Source organism: Taurulus bubalis (genome assembly GCF_910589615.1).
Source record: "Taurulus bubalis genome assembly, chromosome: 9".
Classification (NCBI taxonomy): Eukaryota; Metazoa; Chordata; class Actinopteri; order Perciformes; family Cottidae; genus Taurulus; species Taurulus bubalis.
In genome coordinates, this window is record NC_136597.1 from 24,415,637 (window position 1) to 24,427,835 (window position 12,199).

Consider the following 12,199-nt stretch of genomic DNA (forward strand, 5'->3'; position numbering starts at 1 on the left):
AAAGTTAACCGACCTTCGGTGATTAATTAGCATCGCTTTCATGACTTATTATCGTACATTTTGAAAGTTTTATAGATTGACATCAAACTGAGTCTGATCTGAGTCTGATTTATGAACGGAGACAATGAAGTCCCCGCTGCATTCAGCCCATTTATTTTCCATTCGTCTCGTCGTTCCTTCGTTCCCTTCTGTCCGCGGATGGTGTCAGTGTGTTTGTCAGCGATTGTGGCGCGTTGTAGTGTGTGTGTGTGTGTGTGTGTGTGTGTGTCTGGGGGGGGTTCAGTGTAGTTCAAAGTGAAAAGGTTTCCTGTCATGTGGTTTTAAATGGTGTGGAGAGCCAGCAGGGGATGTCCACGGGTTAAAGCAACGCTTCCGAGGGCCCCATTCTGATAGATATGGTTACACACACACACACACACAGACCCACACACACCCACACACACGTACAGGCACGCATGCACATGCAAAAACATGAAGAAACGCACCAAACAACATATATATATATATATATATATATATATATATATATATATATATATATATATATATATATATAATCAACATATATGTATGCAAGCTCACACACACACACACATATATATATATATATTTACTGACACATAAACAGGCATCTGATATAAACTTAAAGTATAGACAGCTGATGTTACTGCATAAACGCACACATGTGGGCCGTATATATATATATATATATATATATATATATATATATATATATATATATATATATATATATATATTCCCCTGACCCGCACACAAAAAAAACACATGCACGACACACGTGCAAAAACAGACGTAGAGACACACACACACACACACACACACACACACACACACACACACACACACACACACACAGTGGTGGTGGGCCCTTTGTGTGCCGTACAGCCGGAGCGGCCCAGCCCAGCCTGGTGGCTGACAGGCATGTGTCTTTGTTAAGTCAGTTCCCATAATGGCTCTCATATGTGGCCCATTTCCTTCGGGCCCACAAAGGCACAGGCCCTAACCGCACCGCCCGGGCCCTAGCTAACGGGCTAATTAATGACTGCAAAGCCGCACTCCTCCTCCTCCTCCCTCTCTCTGTTCTTCGTTTATAACTCCTCCGTCTCCTCCTTCGCCTCCCCCCCCCCCGTCTCTCTCTCTCTCTCGTCGAGTTCTTGCTGTTTTCTGATTGTTTTTTATCCTTTTCAATTTCATCTTGTATCATTTCCCTCTGCGGATGATGTAGCCAACAGCTTGCTCCATAAATACAGTAGTCTGCCTCCTGTTGAAACACCTTCTTTCTTTCTTGTTTCTAATTTCGGTAAAGATATGGTTTCGACCAACATTCTTGATCCTGAGCTTTTGTAACAGAACTGGCAGTGCATGACAGGTTTCAAAATGCAGCCGTTCATAGTCAAGAATAATCTCACATTTATCTATGAGTCACGACACACGACAAACCTCTCTGCAGTGTCTCTTCCTCGCTGTGAAGTCCTTCAGCAATGCGCTGACGTCGTGGCGAGGTTGTGAATATTCTTGGTTGCGAGACCTGTGTTAAGGGCTAAACAGGCACAAACACAATAATCCACACACACACGCACACACACACGTGTATAAGAACTAATGGAGCAGGCAAATGGCTGTTAGAAGACAGCAGCACCTACGTCAGCACATACGGCTTCAGACACAATGACTCGGAAAGCCATGCAAGGCCCATAACATCGATTGGACTCACCAGCTATGGAGAATGGCTAACTTTTGACTCGACAATGGCCGCGACTCCAGCGCATTAACCCGTGTGTTAGCCTATAGAAAAATGCTACAAGCATAGAGTAATTCTGTGTGCTTCAATTAAAATCACCTCTGGCACTTTCATTGTGCTCACATGGGTGCAGCGAGATGGTGGAACAAACAAACTGAGCAATGTAATTATTTGTAAGTATATTGTGTTCTTAAAGCTGCATTAAGCAACGTTTGACCTCGAAGGAACACAACAACAAACTCAGAGAACATACCCCGGGTTTATCACAAGCTCGTCAGGTTGCTGTGGCCAACATGTTGTGCTTTAGCTTGTTTTTAGAACAGTGTCTTTAGCTAGCTGCGCTCTTCGGTAGCCTCTGTTTTCAAGCTAAGTAGGTTAGCATTCTTGTTTGGTATATAATACAAACTGGACAACAATAGCAGTTGATCAAGGTTGTATTCATGATGCTAGCAGGAACTCAATATGTGAATCAACTTCAAGATCACTGGTATATTAATTAAGGGAAAACATTTAATATACAATTTAGCTCTTTAGTAGCACTGACATGACACTTACTTATAGCACTTTGTAGTTTGGCTTTCTTGAAGAAATTGTACTTTCTTGATTCTCATGGTTGAATGCACTTTAGCATTCTACGTTAGCTAAATAAAACCAAAAGGGTGCAATGAGAATTTAGCAGTACACGCTAATGGTGCAGCTAACGGTGAGCTTGCGGATGGTATTGGTTTACAACTTTTGGATCACTCTTCATGATTGTCGTGTGAACACAAACAAATCAGATATAATTGTATTAAATGTGTACGTGAAGCGGAACAAAGCAAACAAAACACGGAAAACGCGCTACGTGAGAACTAAGCAGAGAAACCAGAACCAGAAAGAAAACCTAGTGAGATTTTATCGTGTTGCTGGCCTCATAACGGTTTTGTCCTTGCACATGTTGTACCCTCATAGAATATCAATATTTATATACTATATTCAGAGGGTAATAAAGCATAATTCACCTGTATGAATTTGCCGATTGTTACCTCAAGTGTCATATAAGCATACCTGCCAAATGCACAACCAGACGCCTACATTTCTTTTTTTTCCTTCTCCCTTTCAAACACGTCAACGTACAGACACACATACATACCCATTGCCCCCTAACCCTGCTGGCCGACCACAAGAGGACCATTAATTCGGGGGAGTGTGCATGCGCGTGTACACATGTTCCTTGTGACTAGGTGTGTATGTCGGTGTGCCTGGTGGGCAGTTAGAGGAAGGGGGCCTTGTGTTTTCTTAGGGGCCGAGCAGAGCGGGGCCTCCGCAGCACCACCTTCCCCAGTCCATTCATCCGCCACCCCCACCCCCCTTCTCGGTAAAAGAAGATCTTTGTGTGTTTGCGCTAGTGAAGCAGCCCCAGTCAGTCCCAGTGTTCCCAAAGGAATACAATGAATGGGAGCATTTTGTCCCACTCTATAACTTCCACCTCCCCCTCTCCCCCCTTCACTTCTCTCTTCTTCTTTTGCCATTCAGACAGACAGACTCGTTTTTATTCTCTCTTCATTCCCTTTTCTCCGTGTCACAAGACGTCAGACAGCTTGTGTGTGTGTGTGTGTGTGTGTGTGTGTGTGTGTGTGTGTGTGTGTGTGTGTGTGTGTGTGTGTGTGTGTGTGTGTGTGTGTGTGTGTGTGTGTGTGTGATGAGGGCCTCCCAAGCTATCAGGCTTTTTTTGGAGTGTGACCTAAACAACCTCGTCTGTAGAACCGGTCAGGTGATGAACACATGTAACTGTATGCTTAGCACACAAAGCTAACTGTGGGCGATACGGGCGCGTAATGCCCGGAAGTGGCACACACCCTATTTCAGACTTTTTTTTTAAGAAAGTCTAAAGCCTCAAACAGCACTTTCATTCAGTGAAGACCAAACAAAATGTCCAAAAAATGTGCGGTCCTTGCAAGGTATGAAACTCTTCGTGGTCCTCATAAAGATGCAAGACGAAGACGTCACGTACACACACTGAACACACTCTTTTCTTCTCAGGTGTCGGCATCATATTTTTGGCCACAAGTTGACTCTCAAGTAAAATCTTTTCATTTCACAAAAATATTTATTCTTTACATAAGCGTTTTTTAAAGAAAAAATATTTTTTCAAAATAAAATTTTTTTACTTGAGAGTCAAATTGTGTTCAGTCCTTTGAGCAGTTATGTTCATGTTGACTAAGTTTGCAGTAACATGCTTTGTATTCAATAAGACTGGAATATATGCCATGCATCACTTCATAAGGGGCTCATATCGGTAGAATATGTAGAGAATGATGATTGAAAAATGTTAAACATGAAGATAATGTTTCCCTTCCTTTAACCACATATTTTTAATTAATCAAGACATCAAATTAATTAAACAAACATGAAGGAGATGTTGAAACTGGACGTTTGAATATTGTCACTGAGTGCAATTGTGGCATTTTTGAGAAATATTTTGATATTGAAGTTATGTTTTGCAAGCGGTTTGCATACCAGTTATTTTAATTGTTTAATCACGTAATTGTAAAAAATAATGCAAAGTGACATCTTTAAGGGGCTTGTTTTGTCCAACCAACAGTCCAAAACACTATATATTCAATATAAAATCATTGAAAAGCAGTAAATCCTCACATTTGAGAATCTGCAAATGATTTCTGCTTTCTAAATGCTTTACAAGACTAATCAGTCATCACTTTTCTGTTGATCTGATCATTGATCGACTTCAGCCCTTCAGCAAACAAGAATGTCTCTCTCTCTCTCTCTCTCTCTCTCTCTCTCTCTCTCTCTCTCTCTCTCTCTCTCTCTCTCTCATGCTCTTTGAACCTTGGTACCACAAACCCTCCCTCACATACTCCATAAACATCCCAGAGGACGCCCGTCTAATTCAGCCACGTAACCCTGCAGTACAAATGCAGGGAAGTAACCACACAACATGCTGATTGTGTAAATTCAGACTCTAATGATGAACTGTCCCAGGAGGACAGAGGGAGGGGTCAGCATGGTTAATGAATTGGTACTAAAGGAGATGAATGGAGGTAGATGGCATTGAATGGAGGTAAAAAGGGAAATGGAGGGAGAAAGAAAGGTGTCAATGTGTGTGTGTTCATCTGAAAGAGCAAAGAAAAGAGAGGGAGAGACGGGAGCAAGACGTGGTTGAATAGAAGACGTGTAATGAGAAGAAAGGGTGACGAGAGAAGTAGAAACAAACAAAGAACTGGATAATGGGGGGAAAAAGAAGACGCCAAGAAGCCGCGATAAAAGTGTGATGAACTAAAAACGGGACAAAGAGAGGGACATGGAGAAGAAAAGGGATGCAAAATAATAAACATTCAGAAGTGTTGAGACATGAGAGAGGAACAGAAATTGTTTTCAAAAGAAGAAACAGGAGATTAAACAGGATGCAAATAAAAACAATATATTGCTTCAGAGAAAATGGGAGCTCTTCATAAATATCTGTGTCCACAAAGAAATTGAGACACGGCAATTTGCAACAAAAAGTTCTAAAATTCTAATTCCTTCTGCCCTTCTCGGCAAGCATGAATTATGACTATAAGGTCGACGAAAACACATTGAAATATATAGAGAGCGACATAAGTATTTTTTTTTTTTTTTATCAAATGGTTGGAAAAAACAACAACTAATGCAGTTTTTTTAAGGTTTGAAACATTCAGACAGGAAGTTAACAAGCGAGAAGGAAGAAAAAGAGGGAGACACATGGAGGGGGGGAGACAAACAATTTTTACAAGAGAGAAAAATTAAAGTGGAGATAAAGGGAGCGAGGGAATGGAGAGGGAGAGACAGTCCAGTGGTTAAGTACAGCCGGCCCTAATAGATTCCCGCAGGCTCATCTTTGATAGTCGGAGCCCTCAGCGCCTAAACTCAGTCGAACCCGCGGTTTTTAAGTCTTTCAAGTCGACATGAAAGGCAGCCGTTCGCCCCTCTGTTGTTTTTAAAGGCATTTTGTTTCACATTTTTACACTTGTCTCTCAAGAGCGTGCGTCTTTATTTGTTGTTCGGTTAACGTTCTTTAACTCTTGTCAATTCAACCCACGCTCATCTTCTTCTTTCTTGAAGTTTATGGTGTTTTAACACATTCCCTTTTTAAAAGTGTATTCATTTCTCACCCCTTTTTTATTTTTCCATCATTCTTTCCTTCTTCTGCGCTTCTTCCCTTGACTTTATTTTTTTATTAGGTCTTTCCTTCCTTCCTTTCCATTCCAACATTTTTCCTCACAATATTTCTTTTTTTTTTTATTCGTGTGTGTGCATCACACGTATATATAAGAGTTCGTCGAGGTCTTTTTCACTCACACTCTCTCTGTCTTTGTCAATGTCTCTCGTCCTTGTCTACCAGGTCCAGGGTCACATGCCTCCTATGATGATCCCGGTGTTTCCTCACGACCAGCGCTCTCTGGCTGTCGCCGCCGCCGCGCAGCAGGGCTTCCTCTTCCCCCAGAGCTTGTCCTACAAGCCAGGTATGCAAAAAACAAACTCAACTGTTGCCCGCGCTGGAGAACGCCACGGAAATATGTGTCTTACGGATAAACATTCACTCCCCTCGCACAAAAGCTCCCCGACGACTCGGACAGTTCTCGTTAACTAAAGAGGAAACAGCTAGTCACAGGATTTCTCTCTCCATACACACACATAGAAACACAAACACTGGAATCCCAGTCTATGTTAATGAGGTGTGTCAGGTGAGGAATGTTCTGGAAATGAGCGGAGAGATTTACAAGCTCGCCTCGTTTCGCGTCGGGAACAATACATTGGACACAGCGAGGGCTGGAATGTCTCTTTTATGGCGTGCTGAAAAGCATGTCAGCTGCACAACACATCTGCAACATGAATTTTCACACTTTCTCACACACACACTCTCAAGCATGCTCTCCACGTACCCGCCGACCCAACAACGGACGATGCAGAGAGACAAAACATGGATTCTCCCAAAACAAAGGATTGTTTGCATGCTATGCTGCATTTTTCCAGCAATTTTTCCTTTGCAACAAACAGGTGGACCTGAACACTTGAAGACACACACACACACACACACACACACACACACACTTGCAGAAAGACACTTCAAGTACAGTCCTTCTTATTGTGGGACTCACCGCACCACCTGCTTTCTTCCTCTTTCCTCGGCCTTCGCACATTCCTCCCGCCCGTGCATTTCTCCAGGTGCTCGCCTGACGCCACGCACCACCGGTCCTCCACGCTTCATACGGAATAATACATGTTTACTCCGACTGCGCTCCCACAAGGCCGCAAAGAGAGGCAGGAATGAAGAGAGCCATTATTCTACACTCTCCTTTGACTTTTCAACAAAAGGCTCGGACATGGAAAGCCTTTTAGGGACGAGCAGCGGGGGTTATGAGCAGTGCTCGTACATGCATTCATGAGTGCATCCCAATGAGGCGGCGCCCGACTAGAACTCTGATCGCCCGAGTCTCCGTGCACCCGTGTGTACCGACCACGAGCGTTATTAACCTTTGAATGAAACGCTCGTGACCCTTTGTGTTTCATTTCGCCATGAATAAAAACATGAGTGAGGAAGGAATAGGGCGGGACTTACAGAGAGCAGGTTTCTTCTTGTGCGGTTATCGGCCTCCAAGACTTCTCTTTACAATGTTTTTTTTTTTTTTTTAACAGGTGACAATTACCCCATGCAGTTCATTCCATCTACAATGGCAGCTGCAGCGGCGTCTGGACTCAGCCCTTTACAACTACAGGTAAGTTATACACAAGAAATTACGTCTTTTTTGTTTTTGGCAAACACATTTTCACATTTCACCAGGACTAAAACCTCATAATTGCCTCTGTTCTCATACCTAAACCACCTTTCATCTTACTCGCTTGAACCTAGACTAAAGGAAAATGGGTTCGACTTATTGTTATACTTTCGTAGTGTTGTATAAAAGAGGTTCCATCATGTTGGAGTTGGCGACAATGTCAAAGTAAAGCCCAGCAAAGCAAACTCAAGAAGTGCCTCTTCAATATCTATGATGATAAGTCAAGTGAGTGTTTCACAACCAGATAAACAACTGTCACAGAAAGTTTCCGAGCTGCAGCAAGAACAAAGACACAGCTATGAGGGTGAGGGTTTGTACACGGAGAACGTAGATATGCGCCTAATCCTGAGGGCGTAACCAGCCGACCAGAACCCAAGACAATTGTGCACAAGTGAGTTGATAAATAGAAAACACAGTAAAGATAAGGAACATTGGCAAACTAAATCAAACTCCCACTTGTTCTAACCTCGGAGTTCAAGTGTATAAAAACACAGCCATAACAACTTTAATGCTCCATATCCATTGCAACTAACTACACAATTGTGATTTAATACATACCTGATGCAAGAAACCTTTTCTGATTTGTATACGAGAGCTAGAGACCAAGGCTATTATCAAACCTGCGGGGGTGTCTGCTAGATTTAATGTGGGGAAAAAAAAGAAAGAACAAAAAGTGCACTCAGTGTTTCTGCAAAGTAATGTTTGATTGAACTAATACAAACCACAACGGCTCCCCTTCTAGACCGCGAGGGTATCAGGTGTGTCTTTCACTCGCACGTCTCACACAAGATAAGCCGTCGATTGAATGAATGCAACCAGCTCTCTGCAGTCCAACATGCCACCGTGACTCTTTCAGGCTTCCCCTGAGCAGTCAGTCCTGCTTCATGTGTTTAGCCCCGTTAGCTGTTAGCGGTCAATGACGGCCTAAAGCAGTCAATGAAATAGGTTTTCTAAAAAAAGCGACTGGATCACTGCAACCATGAAAGGTTGTCGAGCATACAGAGGCTGATTCGTCTGGCGGTATAGGAGATTAGCCGCGGACAGACAGACGCACAAAAACTCAACCGAAAGCATAATCTCCTGGCGGAGGTAATCTTTTTTCTATTTTGCATGAGAAACGATAGCTGTCACGACTGCAACAATACATTTAATGCAACATTTAGAGGAAGGAATGTCGCCCCGAGGGTTTATGAATTGGAGGTGCAGATGTGTGAAAGTTGCTTGTATAATGATAATTTGCCTGCATTATAATTCCCAGCCTTTGGTTATTTGCACAACCACCCAATAGGCTCAGCTGCTCCATGTTGCAGTATGTTGCCCCCAGAAGTAAGCGATAGGGCAAAATGACAATAACAAATTCAAATGGAAGCTGGAAGATAAGAGTTAACTTTCGTATTTTTTTTTTTAAACATGACGCTTTAAAGCTCTATGGGGCGACGCTAACATGCTAGTCCACTTATCTGCTTGCCTGTCAGCTGTGACAGACAAAAGCTGTTATGATGAATCACAGAGGAATTCCGCCCCACCAGCACAACACCTGGCCCAAGCAATTCATCAAATATTTTATTGCTGCTTGACACCTGTGGTTGGAGAATAGCACTTATCCATAATGGTTATCATAGAACATATTTGCAAAGGAACAAAATCTGCGAAACAAAAAAAAAAAAGAAAAGAGAAATGAAATCGCTGAGGCGGTTTGGAATTACACAACGTCACCCCGTCACCCCTGCTGCTGTATCTGCTATCAGTGAAAAGAACAAAAGCCCTCAAAAGCTTTTTCACTGGCAAACAATATTGATTCATCATGTCAGTCGTTACCATCGAATGGCTTTTGGAAGCTACCAGAATCCTTATCTCAATTTATTCAATTTGTATTGTGGTTTTTCGCTTATCGAGGCCCTCATTAGCCGCTATTGACTTGGCGAAGCGGCGCGCTGAGCCGATGGGATCGGAGCCGGCAGCCTATCTCCACTCCTGGCTTTGAAATGATCAAAAGAGTCTCTTACCTCTCGTGCGAGAGAGAGGTAAGAGGGTGAATGATGTCGGAGATGCGCACTCATTCACGTCTAAACACTGCCTCAGACGCGGAGAATGAGAGACCTGAATGAAAGAGGAAGCCTCTCATCACGGCGGTGGCTGAAATCAAGTCGGAGACCCGGGAGGAGGAGGAGGAGAAGGAGGAGGAGGAGGAGGAGGAGGAGGACAGGGAGCGTGGAGAAGTGTTCGAGATGTGGGGGAAAAGAAAGAAGAAAACAAAAAAAATGGGTGATTATCTAGAGGATTTTTTTGTGAGACGGAGGCGCCGACTTCCAGCACATGTTTGGATATTGTTTTGACAACAATGCCTCAGCCAAAAGCAATCATGATGAGATTTTACGAGTTGTGCATCTTCATCTCAAGAACCGCGGCGGTGCAACACTCGCATCGCACAGAGTCTAGATTTGGATGTGGACAATAAAAACACCTGCGCAGTGGACGCCCATCCCAACCCAACAGCCTCGCAATCAATGCTTACTTTGTGGAGTTGATGCGGTTCAGCTGCTTGGAGCGAATCAACACCTTCACACCTCTTTACCTGTCGAGACCCGGATCATTGTGTTATACGGGTTGCATCTTTTTTTGGATTGTCTTCCTTTTGTGTGTCGGCGAGCTCGACAACTGCAGGGTTTCCCCAAGGAAATGTGTTAGTAATTGAGCCTTTTGCCTTTTGCCGACATTCTAGAATATCGGTTTGATCGATTACCATAACCCGGACATGAGATGATCCATTGACGTCAGATCCATTGACGTCAGATCCATTGACGTCAGATCCCGATGCATCTCGTCCCAATGTAGTCATTGTGTAGTAACTCATTACAGATATTGCCTTCGCTGTGCGAGATGCTAGCGGAGGTTAACTTCTGGGTTAGTCGCTGCAGGAAGCCCTGAAGGAACGGGGTTTATATATATATATATATATATATATATATATATATATATATATATATATATATATATATATATATATATCTTTATTTAAAAGGGACTTTGTACAGTTAAAACATAAATGTCACCATTTGATGCACTGTACCAGATTTTAGCCACAGCTAATTCGCATCTGTAGTACTTTGACAGACCATAACAAACATAAGACAAGAGCAAACAGTACACGATAAAAGACACAATACAACATTATATGTGGGGAGAAGGGCACACAATACAAAGCTACAGTTGCACATAAAATATAAGTAATAAAAACCGTTAAAAGTAAGTAATACAAACCATTAAAAGCAAGTAATACAAACCATTAAAAGTAAGTAATACTTCTGAGGGATCTGAGTAGAACAGAAACATCCCACACGACCTTCAGCCATGACCTCCATGCAGCCATCATGGTTACGCTGTCGTGCCACAGTTTCTCTCTCGCTCCGGCTTTGCTTTCATTGTGGGCGTTGCCTTTTTTCGGAGGGGAGGGACAACGACAGCATCGATAACAATCTCACAATTCTTTATCCCGCATGACAGCTGCCTCTGGCCTTTACCCTTTGGCTCGGTTGTTTGCAGCTTGTCATGTTGGCGACGTGTGAACTGAGGCCTGTTTGCACATTGCACAATTAAGGCGTGCCCTCACAACATACAATATGGAATGTGCATCCTGGGCTGAGGTATCATGTATGTAGTCTTTCATCATCATTTGGGATCCAGAGAATGTCTCTTCCCCTCTACGACTAAACTACCACGCCTTTCGTTGAGTCATGCGGTCGGGATTTAAAAGGAGAAGTCTCGACATGGCCGTCCAGTGCGCACACTGAGATCTTGTCAGTTTTTAAGTGGTTCTTAGTCGTTAGTCTCGGTAACGCTCCACTTCAAAAAAGTCCAGTGTGTGAAACTGTGCATTAGCCTGTAAGGAAAAGAGGCACTGTAAAAACACAACTACACCACGTTAGTTCTACGTTAGCATCTCCTCTGCTACACACTGCAGCCGAGTGCACGGCCAGCTGGCATCCAAACCCGTCCGATGCCAGCGCTGTGCTCGGCACAGGACGGACAGATGTTGCAGGCAGACTCCTCCAGATGTTCGGCAGCTCTGCCCCCGCAGCGAGCCTTCAGACAGCTGGCTGGCACCGATGGTCAAGCGGGCGAAGACTGGCATACGGAACTGAAAAAGAAGCTTGCATAAGCTACCAGATTGTGTAGGGGCATCTTCAAATCATTGGAGAAGACCGTAACGCTTCAAAAAGCAACAGCACTGATCATGTCCTTTGTTTTTTCGGCCTCAAGCAAATAATTTGACAAAAGCTGTCCTGTTGTGCGAGACCCGTCGTGACCCGACCTGAAGGTTCTGCCGGCGCAATGTCGTGCTATCGGCGTGGGAACCGAATGGGGCCTTCGGAGTAGACCCCATCGCGAACACTGGATTCCGGCCCAGAAGAAAGGCCCCCTTTGTTGCCGGCTAATGCGAGCAAAAATACAGTTGCTTAGCAGACATTCTTGCTGAAATCATAAGACATCTCTTCGCTGTCTGCCTCGATGTTCTGCCTATTTCTGTGTCTGAGGCGTGGCCACGACGGTGAGGAGCAAACTCCTGAGCCCCAGAGTCAGGATGACGGCCCCGGTCTGCCAACGCACACTGATTAACGGATGGCTCCCTTTGTCTTAGAAT

General features: G+C 43.7%; 1 protein-coding gene across 1 annotated transcript in view; it reads left to right on the forward strand.

Annotated features, from left to right (window-relative positions):
- The window catches only part of LOC306740930 (transcription factor SOX-6-like), an 89,340-nt gene that overhangs the window by 52,916 nt on the left and 24,225 nt on the right, over positions 1-12,199 (forward strand). The window contains exons 7-8 of the mRNA XM_079223175.1: positions 6,123-6,243; positions 7,418-7,497. Of these exons, the coding sequence (XP_079079301.1) occupies positions 6,123-6,243; positions 7,418-7,497 (201 nt within the window). The remainder of the gene's footprint in view (positions 1-6,122; positions 6,244-7,417; positions 7,498-12,199) is intronic.